At 31.5% G+C, this 22,267-nt stretch overlaps 1 protein-coding gene across 4 annotated transcripts; it reads right to left on the minus strand.

The window, feature by feature from the left end:
• Positions 1–1,733: 1,733 nt before the first annotated feature.
• LOC134699489 (uncharacterized) lies at positions 1,734–13,650 on the minus strand. 4 transcript variants are annotated; one of them, XM_063561095.1, is made up of 3 exons: positions 13,522–13,650; positions 8,416–8,885; positions 1,734–4,239 (listed from the first exon to the last, which is right to left on the minus strand). In XM_063561095.1, exons 2-3 carry the CDS (start codon positions 8,867–8,869, stop codon positions 4,040–4,042), a joined length of 654 nt encoding a protein of 217 aa, XP_063417165.1. In that variant the 5' UTR covers positions 8,870–8,885; positions 13,522–13,650; the 3' UTR covers positions 1,734–4,039. The 4 variants fall into 4 exon arrangements, with proteins under 4 accessions (XP_063417165.1, XP_063417163.1, XP_063417164.1 ...); XM_063561093.1 differs by lacking the exon at positions 13,522–13,650 and adding an exon at positions 10,733–10,824; XM_063561094.1 differs by lacking the exon at positions 13,522–13,650 and adding an exon at positions 10,664–10,748.
• Between the last annotated feature and the right edge of the window lie 8,617 nt (positions 13,651–22,267).

Raw genomic sequence — 22,267 nt, forward strand, 5'->3', positions numbered from 1 at the left:
ATATAAGAGAAGCTAGTTAAATATTCGGCACGCAGTCTCTTATTTCATTACTTGTTTATTTGTATATATAATATAACACCCACTTCTATTGATTGAAGACTGATTTATCATTTCAGTGTAAAAATGAAGAAGCAAAAAGCTGACTGCATGCATGAAGGTCCTCAAACTGCATATTATTGAAATACAACCTTTTAATTCCAAAGGTTCAAAATACTTTGGCATATACTTGGAGGGATAAACACATATAAATATGTACTATTATTTCTTATTTTGCACTATGTATAATACATTGTTTAAGGGCCATCTGAAGCCTGCCTCCACTATGTATAATACATTGTTTAGGGCCATCTGAAGCCTACCTCCACTACGTATAATACATTGTTTATGGGCCATCTGAAGCCTACCTCCACTATGTATAATACATTGTTTAGGGGCCACCTGAAGCCTGCCTCCACTACGTATAACACATTGTTTATGGGCCATCTGAAGCCTGCCTCCACTATGTATAATATATTGTTTAGGGGCCATCTGAAGCCTGCCTCCACTTTGTATAATACATTGTTTATGGGTCCTTTGAAGCCTGCCTTCACTATGTTTAATACATTATTTATGGGCCATTTGAAGCCTGTCTCCACAATGTATAATACATTGTTTATGGGACCTTTGAAGCCTACCTCCGGTGCTGGATTTTGTCGATGTGAGGAAGACCCATTGTCGGCCGAAGGCCGTTCCGGCACTTAGTTTTTTTTTTGTCTCTTTGACACACATTCCCCCATTTTAATTCTCAATATTATAATGTGTACGTGTGTATAAATAAATGTTCTACATTTCGGAGTCTTTTAAAGATGATTTTATACAGGTTATGCTTATTGGTACGGTAACATATACTTTGTTTACTTTTATGTCATCTGGTCTCTGGTGGAGCGAAGTCTCATTGGCAAATATACCAAATATGCTTATTTCTATAGATTTTCATTTATTCTTTTTTTAAGTAATAGTGACTGTTGACCCTAGAATGGATTGAATTCTTCCCTTTCAAGCAAGGAATACAGCAGCTATTACTAGTACATCGAAACATTTTTGCAAACACTTTATAGTCTTATAATTAGTGATATATATTGACCTTAAAAATATTGACCCTTAAATCAACAAGCTTCTTCGCTTTTTCTATACCTTTCAAAGGTATAAGTAAAGTTATCATCCGGAAACCATTTTTTTCTTTTCTTTTTTCTATTTTTTCTTAACCGTCATCTTTATAATACGGGTTGGAATACTTTCAAATAGTTATCGCATTGAGGGGAAGATTTATACTAGAGTTACTAATGGTTTCAATCAAAGTAAAATTACGACAATAGCGGATGTTTTGACTAAGTCCAATATGGCGAAAGTGTATACACCTGAGACTACTATAACACTAGTAGTCTCAGATTAGACTAATATAAATACCATCTTAGCATGTTAAAATCAATATAAGTCAGTATGGTTAGATATGGAAAAATTGTCTATATCAGACATTTGGAAATCATCAAACAAATCGAAAGGAAATATGAAGGACTCAACAACTATGATCGGAAGAGAAATGATTTTACCTGGTTCCATTTTTAGAATAAACTAAATTGATTGAAATGTTTTCTATTTGTTATAAATATGACAAAGATAAGAAGTTATATAATATCCTGTATGAATAAACGAGGTGTAGGCGGTAATATAAAATGACAGTTATAACTCAAAAAAATATTTTCAAATTTTAATTTCAATAAATTATAAAAAAAAACATATTTGATAGTTTATGTACAAGAACATATTCTTACATTTATATCACAGATCATAACAAGTAACAATGAAAAATCAATAGGTCGTGACCTTTCCAAGGTCGTTTGACTTTCACCTTGAACACTTTAAAGACGGACAGAATATCAATGAACACATAGGACAGAAGGTTTTGAAAAAGTAAAAATACAACAACTCAACTAATATGTTGGCTCCCAACATTTCTATAGTAAATAAAATAACTAAAAAAAAAGAAATGAACATACATGACATAGGAAGCTAGAAGTCGAAAAAAATCATTTTACAATAGTTATAGTTATGGACAAATAAATTGATAGATACAGTATGAAAAATATATCAGCTTTGAACAAGTCCTCGGTGAGAGCCAATTGAAAGTATTACACATTTTTTCAAATATTTAATCTATCAGAAATTAAATAAAAATCAAGAATTAAATAAAGATACGAGTATATTCTGAAGTACATGGAACACAACTTAATTACAAATGTCGCACACAATGTGTCGGGGAAAAATTGTTTCTGATTAAAACGCTTTTGAAAACAAGAGATTTTCGTGCAAGTCTTAGATTTTTTTATGCCACATATTTTAGGGATATATGACCGGATAAAATACTTGTATCTAACTTTTTTTAGAACACTTTCTGTGGTTACATTTAGAACACTGTTAAACTACTACGAACACATTTTGTCTAATGTCTTTGATTAATGGGAGAAAAAAGTAAAGTTATGTGGTGAATATGATGTTCACACGTGGGAGTATGGATAACTTATGAAGATGCATAATGTCATTCGACTAAACTCGTATAATTTACGACTTCAAATGAACACTAACAGGGCTAAAACAAATACTAACATCTGGAATTATTCATTCTATGTCATTTTTTCAGCTTCAAAGAACGTCATTCAAATGACATTTCACATCAATGAAAATTTAACTTGACATTCAATTTTATGTAACAAAAGATAAAACAAATAAACAAATATAGCACACCTTTCAAATATTTGCAAAACTACTTAAAATGTTAAAAAACGAACTTTAAATTAGTTTGGATCATTTGAACTACCTGTTCATTTTACCATCAATAAAAATAAAAATAAATGAACAATCTTAAATAATAGAAAAGATTTTTCCGATAAGGCTTAATGTAAATGTTTCTGACATACGAGCAAGTTTAATGTGGAAATGTTCAGACTTTTAATAGGGGATAACATGAGATGTGTTAAAAACATGCAAAATAAAGATGCATCACATTTTCTAATAAAATCGATTTAAATTTTATGAATGAACAAAGATTTGAATGATCTGAACTCAACAAAAAGGGTCAAACTTTTGTTGGGCTAATATACAATTGAGGTCATCATTGAATTAAATCTTTTGCTCGAGTCCCGCCATTCACTGCACATCTGATTTGTAAGATTGTGTTTCGGACTAACAATGAATTTATTCCGGACAGGAATTGAATGTATACAGTGCGTGTTAAGGACCCATATCCGTTCTATGAAAACAAAACTATAGCAGCCTTTTCATATGTTTTTATGATAAATTGCTGACCCTGGGAAAACGGGTCACGGTGTTGTTTTGGCACACTGGTCAATTTTCCAATAAACCATTGTTACGCTTTGGTGTCCGACGCGTTTCTCGTCCCGCCCCTTAAGTGAAAATGCATTTTAATGAACAAGTTAAACCCATCGAGAAAATTTTCACCTTTCACAATGATAAAATGAGTTAAAAGGGATAAAGTTCATGACTCTCTTGTATTATTCATTTCACTTCCGGTGGTTGTATTATAATCTATTTTAATGCCATGCTTGCCATTATCTGCAAAAAGTCCACCCATGGCGATCAGAAAATAATGGCTTATTTCTTCAATGTATAAACGTAACTAGGGGTACAAACTCGGTATTAAATCGAAACGCATCAGAACGTACCATTATACAAACGACGGAAAAATTGTACAGAATTCTATGCAAAGTACAAAAAAATCATGTTTACAACAGTACAGCTGATGTAAAAAAAAAACTTGGCATTAATAAATGTTCATGACTTATTTGTTCAAATCAATAACAAGCAATGCAATTTATAAGCAGCATACTCGGATTATGTTGAAACCAGCCAATTCTCGGTGTGGATTTTTCTTATCAAAGCGTTGTCAAGCTTAGTTCCATGGTTGCAGGAAAAACCCGCGCATGAAAGATATATCATTCAAACTTTCAGTTATATATTTATATATTTATATGAAAAGTATGTTTCAAACATTCGGTGGATCAGCTGTTTTGAAGTACACATAATGTGATGATGTCGATGAAACTGTCTGATTACTGTTATCAGCATCGTAGTCCTCATCCAGCGTGTACGTGTTCCGATGTGTCTTGAGACGGTCCCTGGAGGGAACAGTCGAGGACTGCACCAGTCTGGACCTTTGGTTGGCTCCCGCTGACGTGCATATTTCTGAAAGAAAAACGAGAATTTTAAATGTACCGGCAAAGTTAAGGTTTACTCAATCTCAAGTTTTTCTAACTGCATTATTAAGTTACGCGAAGAATTTCATATATATATTGGTATACCAGGCATGTTTAGTTATATAAGTGTGCTGGTCGTTAGACGTCACCCCCAGTTATGAAGACTATTTCATTTGAACTATGTAAACAACCGTGTTAATTATTATTCATAAATAATAACAAATGCATAGTAAATCAAATGTAAATCATGTATGCAAATTTTTATAGTTTTCTGAATCATTGGTGACATTTAAAATATTAAGTCAGTCGACGACCTAGAACTTGAAGCCCCTCTCGCAAAATAAAGGTTTTCAATATCTCTTTATTTAGAAATGAAGTTTTCGTTAAAGGCACACCAATTCCAAGTTGAACGGTTGAATTTTTGGCTTAAATTTTATCAACTGAAAACCTATGAAAAATGCATTCGAATCACATCCAACCTCGTAGAAAATGATATTTCTGAAAGAAATATATCCAATGATAGCTATTAGCTTAATCTCCTGGAAAATAAGCATATCTAGAACGATTTTTTAGGGTGTTCTTTAAGGGCTTTCCCCCAAGTCATTCGTCTTAAAGAATCGAAAAAAAACACCTAAATTGAAACAATCCTACCAAATAAGGTGGGACTTTTCAATAACTCTTGACAGCTCAAATATTATATGCATACACGCTAAAAAATAACGCATAAAAATGTCATCTCAAATATATGCATACAAGCTTTAAATAACCTTAAAACTATCAATCAATAGTCGATATGCATATGTCATTTCGTTCTGATCAAAAGATATATATGTTGAATATCAGTTTGTACTTCTGTGACCGTGTATTGTTACTTTAAGGATGGTGAAAATATGGATTATGAAACATGTGCCAATAGTTATAATATTTCCTATCAGACGAAACGAATTAATGCAACATGTTGTAAGTAAGTGGAGACAATGCATGCAGCTGTTTTTATGAATGAACCATTCATATACTTCAACATTCTTTCAGATCGGTTGGTCGTGACCCGTTACTTGACCTGATGAATGGTTTCTTTGTGGGAGTTCAGACAGACCGAAACCCATACCTTTAAACGAGGCTTGTATTTCTATCTTCCGGTTAGAAATTTCCGCAATAATTGCTAAAATTTATCTAACTGTGTAGAAAAATGAGATAATTAAGAAGAAATAGTAAAGACTAAATGGGTGTGTTCGTGTCTAAAAGAATGAAACTATATTCTTTTTTTCGTCAAAAATGTGTGGGAGCGGACAAATTCAACGATTTTACAGCAGTAAATCAAATTTTTCATCTGGTTGAAACACAATATTCTCTTACTCGAGTTTATCATGAAGGTTATTCAACGGGAAGAAATGGAGATTAAATTTGGGCAAATTTGAATTCTAAAAAAAAAATTGATTTTGAATAAACTTCAGGAAAACATGAAGTTACCATACAGAAGAAGTAGTGTCACTGCTTTTAAAAGTTATTATTTATATAAATGGATATTTCTTTGGTATAAAATTTAAAACACATCCAATTACAGTGGATAGGGTAGAGACTACTACAACATAATAATAGTAGTCACGAATTGGATCAATACCCCCATAAAACACCAAATCAAAACTAACCAGAAAATAATTCTATCCATTCTTACCTTCAAAATGAGAATAAAACAACACTGTACTATGCGTATAAAAGTACCATTGAAAGATATTTTAAATGTATCTCATAAAAGGCGAAACAAATTCGTCAATGGGTACGGGGTTCTACTGTTTGATACGAAATTGTGTTCAATCCTTATCGATCCAACAAATGAGATACTCGTTTAATATCTATTTTGAAAATTTCGTACACTCACATGTCTATCGGTCCGTGTGTCCGTTCGTCGATGAATTATCGGGTAACGATTTTGGTTTTAGCAACTGTCGGGTAGGTTCAAGTTTTGTTTCGATCTTTATTTTAAGGTTTACATAAAAAAGTGAAACTGTAATATGAGCAGAGAATCATGTCCTATGAAAACATATAGGTTGATTCCGTAATCAGACAATTCAAATGGTATTTTTAAACGCTGTATAGAATGGAAACTTATGTAAGATTTTCTCCTTTAATACCAGCACGTATTTTTCAACATTTATATTTATTCAGTTACATGAAAAAAGACAAATGCATAAATACTCTAATAGATCGAAAGCCTACTAAATTTCGAAATGTATTTTATGCAAATTTTGGAAATTTATTTCTCAAATGAACGAACCATAGCAATAAACAACATAACATTGTATATTATGTATAATGTTTTAAGCCATTGGTCCATATGGGCGTAAAGTGCTTTTCAAATAAAGTATCTCTTGATATAAAACATTTTCAAAACAATTCATAGGTGTCAATAATTAGGCCTTAAATTTACTTTTTATGACCAAGAGTCGTTTACTTGAACTATAAACAACTCGAGGATATGTCAAAGATCAAGGAAGTGAAGCTATTACATTATAAATATGTTTAATTATACATGGTTGCTTCTCGTCCTATAATTTTAATGCATTGTTTTTGTTTTGCTCATGATTTTGTTACAAATTGTTTACACGACAATAAAGTTTTGAATTTGAATATATGTGTTAAACGTGAAGGAAGGCAGTTGTTTTGCTCTTTCTTTCCCTTCAGTATATGGGTGCCACCAGGGTTTCCCCTGTGTCATTTTTTTTCTTTCTCGCCAAAACAATATATTTTTTGCCATTCTACTATTTTTTTTGCCAAGTTACATTAATTTATTTTTCGTTAAAAAATATCCTTTTCTCTACCTTCTAAATGAGATGAGTTAGCTCCATTGTTGTCTATGGTTAAGCTCTCAAACTTATCTTAGAGTCTACCGTGCCATCTTCAGTTTTGTAACGTTTCATTTTTCAAACGTATGTGAAAAAACAATTATGGTATGTTTGCATTTTTAGGTATGAACAATATAGGTACAAAGGTAGCAAAACCGATACAACAAGAATGTGCAACTTATTGCCGAACTGTCAGATGAAGCGTAAACTCATATTGCTCTTTGCCGAAACTCGTGTGCCTTTGGCCACTAGTGCTTTAGAACATGTAGTACTAGTATATATCGAATATATTTTGAAGTATTGGACATAGATTATTTTGCTTTGGAAAAACTTAGCAAGCTGCTATTTTTAACTGAAACAAAAGAATTTATATACTTGGACAAGTTTCAAACAGATGCTCCAAATACGTTTACATAACTGTATCATTACATTAATTGCATTCCACGAGTGTACAAAACTGATAATGTTGTGCCATAGCATTGAAACGAAAAACCCAAGGTCACCCAAGGTCAAGTTTTATTAAACGAAGTTCATCATAATTACCAACTATGTGGAATGTGCCGAGGTCTGAAAAGGTCGATGTCCTCAAGAAGAAATTCACTTGGCTCACGAACATACAGTAATTTATTTTGCACCTTATCTCGAATTACTTACATATGTATGCACGTGTAACTAATATAACTAAGTTTAAAATAAATTGAAAACAATTTATATCGTATAATTTTTTTAAGTTAAAAAACATTAAAATAAATTGACTTGTTAGGGATCTCGACATATATATATTAATAGAGATTATCAGCTCCCTTTAAAACGCACATTAAATTTTAAAAGAGCAAACCGCTATCTTAATTTACAAACTATTTGTCCACGTATTATTAATTTCATTTGTTTTCTCATAGTCATTTACATAATTTGTTTTAAAATAAGATATTTTATGATATATAGATAAGATTCTATTCAGCAGCAAATTGTCACAACGAGGAATTGTGTGGCAAGTTGATTACTAGTATTAATCGTTTTTCATTTCGACTGCCAAGTTGATTTTGTACTTGTACAAGTGTTTATCTAGTAATACATATGTACATGTATCAACATTTTAGTGGAAATAGTTATTATACATCATGCATGCTAAGAGTTTGGGGGCAATGGTATACAACCGTAAATACAACATCAAAGGACATCAAATGGATGTTAATGGATACAAAAGTCCAATTCCATTCATAACGAAATACAAGATAGAAATTTTGATTGTTGTTTTTCATGTCGAATAAGGGATATAATATATTTAAACATGTATACACGTAGAGCACATGAATTCTTACCTGGGTCACAGATGATTTCCTTCTCTCGCCTTCGCCTCTTGCAAACAAAACACACAGCTATAATGTATATCCCAACAGCAAGTGAAATAAATGACAGTACTCCCAGAAGCGCCATAGCAAGGTTGTACCATTTGTAATCCTGATCCACTGTTGTTGGAAAGTTCGTATGCTGATTATCCTCTATTGTCTTGTCAAACCATTCATATGTCTGGTTTGGCTTTACATTATCAATGGGACTTTGATGGAATTGGTCAAACTCAACAAATGGTCCACAGATAGTGTTCTGGTCACCACCACAAGGGGCTCGGATAATAAGATTAGCTCCTTCACATTCAGAACATTGAACACACTCGACTTCGCCTCGGTTGTAATAAAATCCATCTTCACAAAAAGGGATATCTTCTGCCAGTAAACAACTGCTTAAACTTACAAATATAACTACTGTCGAATACATATTGATATATTTAATTCTGAAAAAGATAAAATAAGCTCGTCAGTTTCATTAATTAGTTTAATTGTGGTGATTTCTAAGGTCAACACGTGTTATGCACGTGTAACATTTATCTACATGTATGCTAAAAGATGATAACAGAAAAGAATGCATTTAATGCACATAATTGCAAATAATCAAAATATCATCTTTACCACGTGTTCGACAATTACACGTGCATATATGTGGGAGTGGATAATATACGTATATGAAGTGTTGGACAAATGTGTTATGCATTATGTAATCCATACAAGGACAATGATCTGTATTACCAGAACATCTTTTAAAACTGAAACTCTACATGAATGAATAGTTCCAATAATATACTCATAGACACTAATCCGAGAATATAATTGAAACTTTCAATAATCTACTAAAAATATTCTATTCAATTACCAAATAATTAACAGTATTTTTACAACGATTTCCTTCAAAACGAAATGAACCGGGCCACACTTAAAAATATTTTGGTTTGCCCAAACCCTACCCCTAAAGGTTAAGACGGTGGGTAGGTAGGTAGGCATTTTCTTTTTTTTTTTCGAAAAAAGAATTTGAAGTATCGGATGTTTATTAGTCTTCATGCCTATTTGATTAAAAAAACACTTCTTCAAATCAGGACAATTAAAGAATTTGAGTAGGCAGCTTTTTTCTGGGTAGGTAGCGTTTGGGCAAACAAACCTATTATTTATTTTGGCCCCGGTTATAATTTATTACGGAACGCTTTTCCTTTAAAACAAAATTAACCTATCAATTATTTTGTTAGAAATTTTCCTTTAAGTTTTGAAATAATAAACAAATAAAGACAACAAGAAGGAACTACTCACCAGAATATCATACGGAAATTATATTATATTTCCCCGATTTGATGAGGTACGAATGGCAATAAAAAAAAGTAATGAAAACATCCATGAATTCAAATTGTCGTATATTTATATATTTCGACACCATACAAATTACATATAATTCTAAATCTCATTTGCTAGCTAATTATGCTATCCAATAAATTTAATTATCGAATTGCAATTTTTAATAATGAAAAGTGAAACGTTTTACTTCACTTTTTATTGAAATGACTCAACTTTTGTCATAAAAACTGCAGACCGATTCTCTTTAAAGTTAAAATGCCATGTTTTAAACATGTAATTTGTAATTCAATTTGACATTTACTACTCTTCGGGACAATTAAGTTTCTAATTTATTAATTTCACGCATCATAAATGGTTTGACTTTACCAATTGTCATATTTCAGTATAATCAAGTTATTAACTTATTACATGTCCATTGCATGCATGCATATTTCCGGAGTTTTTTGTGCATTTCGTGGTAATGTAAATCATAAACGTGTTACTACAGCGTGCAATTTAACACAATTGGAATGCATGTTTTTGTTTTAATAATTTTATGTAATGTTTTATAAAAAACATGGTATGATATAACAAACTTAAAGAGGGAAGCAAGAAAAATGACAATTTTTATTTGTATCTAAGCAAATACACGAGGCATTTAGAAACCGTATTTTATTTTACATACGTTACAACGCGAGATCGCGTCTTTGGAATGTGAAAAAGTGACAATTGTCTCCGTTTAAATTTCTTAAATTGATAAAATGTTTATTTATCGAACTTTAATCCTATAATCTTATTTAAACTTTCAAAATGCCCTTTAAAATATTTCAAATTGTACTTCATTTCAAAATCGTAGATACAAACTTTTAATATACTGATTCAAATTTTAACTAAACTGACAAGACATGCTTACCTTTCGAGAAAATAATATACTCTTAAACTAACACTAACAATTTTAACCGTGGGAAATATGTAGACTTACCACAATGAAATAAAATCCAGCTTTAAAGCAACATTCTTTCTGTTCAGTTAAATTGAATGAGTCAGCTTCGAAATTAGAAATGTAAGTCTCCGCCTCCTTTTGAACTTTAAACCAATCAAATGTTGGAAATTTCAATACCATGTGCTTCCCATTCATAAAATATCCAGTCGAGCGTAAATAAATTACAAATTTTGAGATTTTTAAATCGTTTGGGTTGCAAATTTTTCTTATCCAGGTAAAACGCAGGTAAACGTTTCACTAAAGATAAATAGCTGTTGCAACATCCTTTTCTACTTATTGCACAAGATCTAAATATAAAAGGTGTTTTCCACGGTTTATTTTTAGTTTTATGTGGGTGGGCCTGGCTGTTATAATAATTACCATGATAATAATATTAATAATAACAATAATCATAATGAAAATATTATTTTCTAATTTATTTATGGTAGAAATAAATAAACACAAAACACCAAGTTACGTTATTGAACTTTACATTGATTGATTGATTGTTCTTTCCATACGACCAGTTGCAAATATTTCATGCATTTTCACAATGAATGTAAATCCCGATAACAGCTTCGGACGCGCGACATTTAGTGTTATTATCTTTCAGTACAAGAATAAATAAACAATAAACTATACAACCTGCAAAGTTATCTATAGGGACTTAGAGTTGCAGTAGTTTATTGCCGCATGAAATTAAGTTTTGTGGATTGTTCAATATGCCATCTACGAACTGGCTGAATACAACTAAGTTCAGTGTGTTTTTTGTTCTGTTGTGAACAGTTGTCCAACTGTCATCTTCTTATTATTCCCTACCTACGACTGAGGGGAATTATGATTTCTGGTCTGTGCGTCCGTCCGTCCGTTTGTTTTTCCGTCCAGCTTAAAGTTTTTGGTCAAGGTAATTTTAGATAAAGTTGAAGTCGATCAATTTGAAACTAAATACACATGTTCACTATGATATGATCTTTCTAATTTTAATGCTAAATTAGAGTTTTTACCCTAATTACATATTCATTCCACAAAACTTAAAAAAATAATCAGTGTGAGTGGGGCATCCGTGTACTATGGACACATTCTTGTTGTATTAAATATAGGACAATGGTTGATTGTTGTAAAATTATGCATAATAGAAAAGAAAGGACATATAGTACCACACCTCAAGACGGTCAATGGTACTGTGTGGGTGGACTGATTTGCTTTGTATCAATCACGTGGCATATGTGCATTTGAGAGCACAGCTGCAGTGTAATGAAAAGTAATAAATAATCGGACAAAGACATGCATATTTTTTTATTTGCATTTTGTCACAAGCTGTTCCATGCTTTCAACTTATAACATTACAGATTATGGTTATTTACATGTTAGTTTAATTGCATGTTTTATGTATTATTTATGTATCCTTACTTCTTAATAAAAATTGTCAATGAATAAATGTTTTAAACTTTTTCATTCATAATTATTTTATTTTTAAAATTAATTTTTATGCAGTCCGCATCGTTTCGATTCATAAATGTTTTTACCTGCGGCATCATGACTGAAAGATTAATAAATATATTTCCAAGTCCCTTGCCGCTAAGCAAGTAAACTGATGATAAGGGACGGTGTACAGAGGAGTCCGGGGAGCAACTAATTCCACTTGTCTAAGATGTTATTTCAGTCTGTTGAATATTGGTTTCTTATATAAGGGAATTAACCTCAATTTGAATATACGAAGATTATTTGAGTTAATTCCCTTTTGCCAAGTGACATTGAAAGCAATTTATTTCATTGAAAATCACTATGGAATTAAAATACTAATTCTTGGTGCTAGATTAATATTTATGCAATAGCACTAGTAACTACTTGAATAAGAATGATCTTGAATTAATATTTTATAGAAGTACATAAATGAGGAAACAAAAAATTCTTTAGCACATTCGGACGCTGATCAACCCAATATAGGATCATTTTAAAGTATATCATAGTATTTCTGAAAGCGTTTTTATCGTTTCGGGGTACAACGAAATCCTTATTATAACTTTATATATATATCCATATAACTTCAAAGTTTGCAAATGTTAAGCGTTTTTTTTTTCGAAAATTGCAGAAAAATAGTTTCGGCTGGATTAGAAAAATAGACGGCATGTAATACATCATATGATACATAGTTTGCATGCAATATTCAAAGAAATACAAGGAGTTTAGTTATCAGGTAAAGTTCGCAGGATAGGATCGAAGATTTTTATTGGGGGGGGGGGGGCATAATTGCATAGCACGGATTATAGACCCCCTTACGAGGAGAGATGGGGGAAATTGGACGATTATATGCCATAAAATCTTTTAAAACTTCAAAAGTATGATATAAATTGTATTTTGGTGAGATCAAAGGGCGGACTATGCCTCTTGGACCCGCCACTGGTTAAAAAAAGTTTCATCATTTACTCTTACGTTTATACCTACCTTTATCAATGTGCGTTTTGTTAGGGTGGATTTTAGGGTGTAATTAATGAACTCTTGTTTTCCTTTTTAAAGAAAAAAGGTCTCTTATTATAATTCTAAATATAATGTTGGTGCTCTAGTTGAAATAAAAAAAAAAAAAAAAAAAAAAATAATTGAAAGATTAATTTTAAAATTGAAATATTAAAAATAATTGATATTAAAAAATTTGTTGAATTTGATTTATATTAAATAAGCTGTAAAATAAGAATTAGTAAACATACTAAACTTATCTTTATTTCAGCTAGTCTACTAAAAAGTAGAAATGGGGTACCATTTTTTTCCTAAAGTTTGACCTTGCGACATACCTAAATAAAGAATGTTCATTTCCAGACGATCGCTGTCTGTTTTGAATGAAATTATAACACACTTCAATGAAAATCAAGAACCGTTTCTCTCTTCCGTTCTTGAGTCAGCAGATAGTCATTTTCAGTGGGCGGGATTACATCAGAAGAATGCTTCAAGGTCAATTGAAGCCTAACATTATGTAACAGATAACAACACGAGGTAATTCTCAAATTGAGTAAAAAACTGTCAATTTATCGGAAAAAGTGGGGTGTAATTATTTAAAAAGACCCATTTTATGTTTCGCTTTGGAAATACTTTGAAATTTGACCAGCCTTACAGATGTGAGATGTTCGCCCTTAACTTTTATTGTTTCAATTTTGAGTAGGGGATAGGTGTACTCTTCTGAGAACATTTCAAAATTTGCAATGTAAAGAATAATTGATAAAAGAAAAAAGTCCTTTTAGGTTTATTTTTGTTCGAGGAAATCTTATTAATTTATATCTTCCTTACTCGCGCCTATGTGCAGTTGCCTTTCTGTGTTATTATCGTAATCTTTACTTCATTCCCATTTTTGGTATTATTACTTTCTTATTTTGACGAAAAGAAAACTTAATTGTTGTTTCAATAATTTTGTATTCAAAATTAATAGATTTTAAAATTATTTTAAGTAATGTATTATATTTTTCTAATTTCACTCCATTTTTTCAAAAATGCCTCGTGTAAATTTAAGGCCACATCCTCTCTTTTTCCAGTAATCCATTTGCATTGTAACTATCGATTTAATTTCTTGTGGTTAAAGAGGCAATTGTTCGGATTAGATAACGGAAATTATTGTTGAAAAGATGTTTAAACTTACCGTGGTTTTAAACGAGGAGAGTGAAGTTTCGTGGGTGTGTTTGCTCAAACACTTGCGCCATTTCTATAAATAGTTTCTAAATAAATGATATAGTTCGGCGATCTTTTAGAATTATTATTTAAAACTGATGAAATTCTAAGTAATCGTCTAAACGGTACATCCTTCCTTTTATCAAATTATGAAAATCTTATTTCAATGCGTGTTCAGTACTAATCAAGACGATCTCATTCAATTTATATTTTCGATGATTTCAGGATGGACAATGGTTTGAGATAAATATTTTCATTTTTTTCTATATATTATAGAAAGGGGGGGGGGGGGGGGTGATATCTGAATCATTAATTAATTAATTAGTGATGTTCATTTTATATTACCTTCTGATTCGCTTTAGCTAATATATTTTGTTTTATTTAAGACGTTGAGAATATTTGCCTGTTAATAATAGATATATATTGTTATGCATTTTTTATGTGGTTTAACATCTAAGAATTGAAATAGTTATATTATATTTATGAATTATGTCAACATCATTGTAACAATCATAAAAATCATTAATAAATTACTTTGCTCTTCATGGACCCTTTAATTGGAATAAAAATATCTGAACTTATCTTTAGCGGTTATTTTTATATTTGCGTAACCCCACATTTTTACGTACTCACAATTGGTCAAACGTGGTTTTTCAAAACTTCAACATGTGACTAACAAATTTATCTCGTGGTCCCCCCAAAAAATCGATTATTTTCATCAAACAAGTTTAGAGACAATTATGAAGAATATCGTTCATATATTCACGCGTAGAGAGAGAGAGAGAGAGAGAGAGAGAGAGAGAGAGCAGCAAAGGAGTCTGGCATAGGGAATAATGGATGAAACTATATTTTCCCTCCCCCTCTTTGGCAAAACAAAAATTATTGAGAGAAAAAAAAAAAAAAAAAGAAAGAGGACACTGACTTACTTCTGGACTATATTTCAGACTTTATTTTATTGTCACTTTCAAAGTTTACCCATCATTAAATTTCAATCTATTTACTCGTTTATTTATATTTTAATAATTTGTTTGGTTGCAATTAAATATTCATATAAGTCCTCGATTTTTTTCTACTTTTTCACGATTTTTGGTTCTTGGTGTTTTTTAAATTTTTGAGTTCTTGGTGTTTTTAAAAATGATTATAGTTTAATTGGTCCACATTGTTTTCTACTTTTTCACGATTTTTTTTATTGACTAATATTGAAATGATTTTTGTATTAGCCACTAAAGCTTCAATGTCGGTTAAGAGTGAAAACCTAATTTGATGAAATTTTGCTGGCATTGTTAATGATATTTTCGGATTTACCCATTTAGATATATATTCATAAGAGTTATCTCTCTTGATCTATACACGATAAATTTATTTGAAACAAACAACACAATAAAAAAGAAGACTTCCTTAGACTCAAACTATAATATACAGTATATCATGCGGTCACGAGTTTAAATCTTTTTTTTTGGGGGGGGGGGGGGGGATTTAAAGAGAAAAACGATTTTTTTTTAGATAGAATAGAACAAACATAATGGGTTTCAAAAGTATTAGAAGATACCGTGGAAAAGAATTATTAATAAGGGATTTAGCGGTTTTATTGAATATTTATACATAATTTGCAAAATCAATTACAGAAATGTACTGAACATACATTTTGCTATACAAAGGAGAAATAGGAAAAACCCATACTTCCTTTTGTACAGTATTGCGAAAATCAGTTCTTTCTTGGTGCATGAACAATTTACCACCGGACATTTAGCAACAACCATTCAGCCAATTTCAGCTCACCTTGCAAAAATGACAAGTGTAAACTATTACCACCACCAGGCGTCCGTCGCCGTTCGTCGTCCGTGTTCCATTATTGTTCATAAAATCTTCTCCTCAGAAACTAATTATCCAAATGGAACCAGAGTTAACCACAATTATCCTCAGGGTAACTATAGTTCTAAAAGTGTCTGCCTGTCCTGCCTCAGCCTGTCACTCAACCTGGCCCCCAAAGCTAAAAATAAAACACAGGGTTAATAATGCAAATATTGTCCATTATCTTAAGATAGAAAAATATGAGACGGAAATATTCAAAACTTCAAAATCCACATCTAAGGTAAACATAGCGTTTCTCTTTTCATATAACAAGCTTTTTTAACATATTGTCATAAACCTATTTGAGGTCCGATATTGATGACATTTGTACTTCAAGTATAAGACATACATATTTCATAATCATTTTGAACAAGAATTAACAGGGCCTTCCTTAGCCGACTATATACGGTATAGTGTTTCCTCATGGTAGAAGGCCGTACGGTTGCCTATAATTGCTTACTTCCACTTCATTCCAACGGATTTTAGTGGATAGTTATCTCATTGGGATTCATTACCCATTTTCTTCTATTTTATTTTCTATATACATGCATGAATATGTTGAACTTTTTATAAAATGTGTTTTTCGGTAAAAGTTATAGCAGAATGTTCAAATGGTAAGTACTTTTGACTGCATTAACATACAATTTATTTAAATCAAATTGTCAGACAGTTCTTTACAGGAGTTTTGGCACTGAAAAGACGCTTTTCGTTATTTTAGTGATTTTGGCTATTATCTTCAAAACTACAATACTAGTAGATAAAGGGAACAGTTCCTGCCAAAATAATCAAATAAGTTATCATGGCCTACATGCAGTTGACTCCTTATAAGAGTAAAGTGAATTGATGAAAACTGACAGGAAAATAATAAGCAGGACAAGATCTACAACTTATTAACATTTGACTCCTTGTAGGAGTTATTGTCCTTGAAAGATCCCCATTAACAAAAAACGACTGACAGGTGAGACCTATACGAAGGGCGTAAACAAAGGGGGGTATCTGCACGGAAGAACGCGAAATAAAATTGCAATTTTATAGGATGAAGGATCAATTAAAGTTGATCTTTTTACCAATATTGCACGACCCACGGTGAATAACGAACCTTTATCACGGCTGCACGTGAAATAAAAATTGCAAAACACGTTGCACGAAAATAACCCTTCTATACGATTAAGGCTATATTGCTAAATCTGTCAGTTGACTCATTATTGAAGTTATTGCCTTGAATGTTATTTTTGCGTAAGCTATAGTTGATGGAGAGAAATTTAAAGAAGCAATAATCAGCAGGACAATTTCAACAAATAAGTAAGACATGGCAAACATCATCTGTTCACCTTTATAGCAGTTGCCGTAGAAAGACACACTTCATCCAATTTTGGAATGGTTTTTTTTTTGGCAGAAGCTTTAAATTGAAAAAAATCATATATGAACTGCTAAATAGACAACCAAGACAAGATCTGCTACTATGTCAACATGGCTGACTTCTTATATGAGTTATTGCCCTTAATCTCTGGAAACTATTTGGAATAACCTTATGGTAAAACTGATAGGTGTGATACAGTCTTCTCGAAGCCTGTAGTATTAAGTATTATGTTTTATCTAACTCGTAAAATGTTGATTTGAATACGTAGAAGGACCAATTTCACGGAAATTTGAAAATCTTCAGGGAACAAGGAAACTCGAATTGATAAAATGTTTACATACTTATACCTACACAAAGAATATTTTATCATTATTAAGGAAGAAATACATTATATTTATATGTTTAAAAGGAAGCGATATATCTAATGTAAATATGTTATATTTGATAAAACGGCGAAAAACAGTTGTGACAGGCTTGAATTGAGTGATAACATTTAAAAATTTCAAAACATATCCATAGATAGACGGTAGATTTGTATACGTCTACCACGTTTTTGTGGGCTCGTATTATGATATGATTTTGACTTGGACTGGTTATCCCGGTTCTAACAAGACATGTAAAGTCATTACAAATGTCTCGCATCTTACTTCAACAACTAAAGTTAAACCTGTATACGGGTCCGACCTTACATCCTAATAACTTGAAATAGCCCGACCTCGAATCGGATTCAACAGAACTACATAACAATAATGTTATGTTTGGATTGCTTTTGGAGGTTATGTCCTAACGTTTTATAAATTGCTTTACAGTTTAATTTGCTGTTTTGAAATTATGAAAACTTATTTAATTTTAGGAATGGGTCTCCATCGTGCATTTTCCTGGTTTCGGACCGTTTTATATTTTCGATTTTCAATACTTAGGTCCCGAGTATATCAGAAACGACATTAATTTTCAAAATGAGTATCGGGTGCATTAAAGTGGGTATCGTATATACCTTTATATTGACACTCAGTACGATCACGGATATGGCCATATAGAAGGACGCAGTATGATTCCTCTCAACGGTTTAATTACTCTTTGTATTTTCATATATACTTCTAATTTTAGTTATCAAGTTTTCAAAGGTTTTGAATGTGGGAATATCCCATTAATGTTGAAAAAAGCTTCAATTCGTATCAACACAGGTGGACATACTAAATGTTGTATATTTCTCACGGAGAGGTGTTTTATTCAGTTTTAAGTATACACATTACAATAGCGTATACATTTCATGAAATTAAAGAAAAGCATAAATTTGAATAAGTAGTGGTAGGAATCGTTTTTCAGAAATTCAGGAGAAGAAATAAAATAGAATAAGTATGAATTGTCACACGGATTTATTTCAAATTTAAACTTTATTTAAATTTTAATGTCCTCGGGGTCGCAAAGCTTAATGAGGGAACGCCTAGTTTTTCATTAGCAAAAATGACCGTGCGTAGAAGTGCAATTGTTCACAATATTTTAGGGGTTTTAAAATCTTCTAAACCCCGCTATTTACACATCATTATAATTGTTAAGCTGGACATTGATAAAAAGCTAAAAGAAATTAATAACATATTGGTTTCAAAGGTTATAAATTGAGAGAAATTCAATACAAACCTTTACGTGGCTAATTTGTGTGTCTTTTTTCAGTCCGTATACCAATTACGGTCCGGAACATGTCAAACTAAGTATAGGTTGTCCCCATGAATTTGATTAAAAACCACAAATCTTGAAGTGATGTGGAAGACCTATTGTTATTCTTTTTCCCTAAGTAGGTATTCATTTTTAACTGTGTATTGGATTTAGCTAATTTGCATACTATATATACCAGATAAATAGTCCGAGAGTGTTTTAGCAGGTGCAAAGATTTTAAGTTGTGAGGGCAAATGTTTTATTATTAATGACCTGTGATTTGAGAGTGTGATCCCCAGTGAATTTAAAAAAACACCTTTAAAGACATTTATTTCTATCCATATAACTCAGGGGCTGGTTTGTGCATAGTCCATGCATGTAATGTTTCGTCTTGAGTTTCTTGGGTAAGAGTTTCGAAATAATTATCCTAGCATAGTAAAAATTTTAAAAATCTTGCCCAAGACAGGGTGTTGAAGATTTTTTTCGCCGCAAAGAAATAAAAAAAAACCATGAAAATATTGTTCAAATAAGGCCTGTTCGAGATGACGAAAGGGGCAAGAGGGTTGCTTTAACTTATTTCATTGAAACATGAATAATCGGTTGTTCAATAAAGGCCTGTTCGAGTACACCAAAAGAGCAAGAGGATTGCTATATATCTGATTTGACTGAAACACGATTAATCGTTATATTTTACTTCATTTGTTTATAGTCGAGGCAATGACGAGAGCTTAAATTGAAATTGTTAATATCCAGTTCCATGATACAATTTTTAAAAGCGGGACCAAAATTTATGACAATAACAAGTTTTTTTTTAACGAGAAGTGCTTTTGTTAATACTGTATATAATAAAGCGTTGTTGCGCCCCTTATTGGGTCAGCATTCCATATCAGTATTTGAAAAAAAGATCGATAACACTTACTCCTGAAATTCTTAACTTGAAAATCGTATCTGCTCACGGGAGTTTGTTTAGTTTTGTCTGTCGTTTTTTTTCTGTCGAGCAATATCGAGACATAACGACCCTAGATACTGTCGTCGGTTGTGGTCAGCTTCTTTAACATTTTAGTTTAATCTGCGGTTAAGACATCCATTACTTTGTGAAACTGTCATAGATTTTTATGAAATTAGGATAGAATTTAAACGACAACATCTATTAGAAATATTTTTTATTTCATATTCAGTATTTCTCTAATATTTTGCAGATATAAATGTAAACATGCAGAATGGGTTAAAATCTTTGTCATGATATGAAATATGTAAACATTCATAGATTGTTATGAAACTTGGACGGATGCTAATCTTCAAGATCAATCAATAGCATCCATATAGGAAAAGTTTTCGATTCCTATATTTTACTAATAGATGAACTATCTTTATACATTACACCAGTGACAGCTGCAATCACAGGTTAGACACAGGGACCTCAAGTTAACTTTTACCGATTGTACTTTTTAAAATAATTTTCGCCTGTTTTTGGTTGTAATTTTACTTTAATTATAGATTAATCGCATTTCTTCATCTTCCAATTATTATAACTTCTTGTCATTTTACGCTAAATATATATGTAATTTAATTGAAATGTTGAGTCTCATTTCATTTTTCCCAATTTTTAAATTCATTTCTTTATTTCCCCAAATGTTGTAAGCTGATAAGTTGTGCACTATCACAAATGTATCTATGAAACAAATAATAGAACTGTTTGTACACATTTATCCATTGCAATTATTCAATACAAATATTAAAAGTAAACAAAAATTTGTAAAGTCAAAAAATTTGCATTTCTTATAACATCTTAATATAGTATCGATACTCTTCAAGTTAGATCGGATTCCAGAGAGTCATTTAAACAAAATCCCGTCACTTCATTTAAGATCTCGTTCCTTGTAATTAACTTATTGATCTTTAATCTTAATCGATTACTGAAATCGACATATGGCAAATATGTTATGATTTCTTAAAACGGCAAAATGTCCCCAGAAATAGAAGAAATGTCTCCGAACGGCGTTTGGTGACAGGTGACAAATGCAGTATCCATATTTGATTCCAATCGCGGTTTATTTGATGTGCGCGTATGCTTTACCCCAAGCAGGTGAACGAGAACTCGGCAGGTGCAATTTCCCGCGGGAAATAAAAAAGACAAATTTTTGATTCATTTGAGCATAATACAATCGATAGAATATGGATTTAATAAGGTTTGATGGTAGTATTAAAACGAGAAGTTTTATGTTTTAGACGGTTGGTCCTGTAAAGTTATATCTTTCGATCTACAGATTTCTGTCCATTAAAAGAGTAATTTATTCCATTTTATTTGGAGTTTTTATGAATTCGAGGTAACAACTGCTTGTTTAATTGTTCACAATATTTTAGAAATAATGAAAAGATGGCATTTATTAGGAGTTTATTGTCGGATCTGTTTCTGAAGTGTACAAATGATAGCGACCTTTCATTTTAATTTCATTTTAATTTCATTCTCACTAGAAAATATGAAAATTGTATTTTTGAAAAATGTAGATGATGGTCATTTATGTCAATTTAATTTCTTTCTATAAAATGAAATAAAAGAATTTCATTTTGAATTTGAGAACAGGAGACGAAATTTATAAGCTCTTCAAGTCCATTTCAGCTTAATATATCTATTTGTCATTTTATTTGTTATAGAGTATATATGCAGAATGGGAACGAAAATAAGATCACCAACGCTTCAGTCCCCATCACTTAGGGAGATTTGTGTATTTCGCGTTATTTTAAAATCTCGCGTTATTTTAAAATCTTTATATTGTCATGTTCATCATTTTTTTTTACTGTCAGCAATGTCCATCCCTGGGGGAGAGCATTGCAAAAGAAAACGCGTTTTATTGCTGTATTTGTATCTATATATTATATCCATGAAGTGGTCAATAATGAGTAAAAAAGCGTTAAACGCAAAAGATAAAAAAAAACCAAAACCAAACAAATAGCTTTAAAGAAAGCAACAGTTTACCTTATTAATAATAGGGGGGGGCGTGTTCTTTCTCTCAGTC

This window comes from Mytilus trossulus, unplaced genomic scaffold, assembly GCF_036588685.1.
Source record: "Mytilus trossulus isolate FHL-02 unplaced genomic scaffold, PNRI_Mtr1.1.1.hap1 h1tg000070l__unscaffolded, whole genome shotgun sequence".
NCBI classification, from domain to species: domain Eukaryota; kingdom Metazoa; phylum Mollusca; class Bivalvia; order Mytilida; family Mytilidae; genus Mytilus; species Mytilus trossulus.

Excerpts from the sequence above, each read along its gene's own strand:
- LOC134699489 (XM_063561095.1), bottom strand. The coding sequence starts at position 8,869 with ATGTATTCGACAGTAGTTATATTTGTAAGTTTAAGCAGTTGTTTACTG. Across the intron at positions 4,240-8,415 it reads GGAAATCATCTGTGACCCAG|AAATATGCACGTCAGCGGGA; the intron begins GTAAGAATTCAT and ends TTTTTCTTTCAG.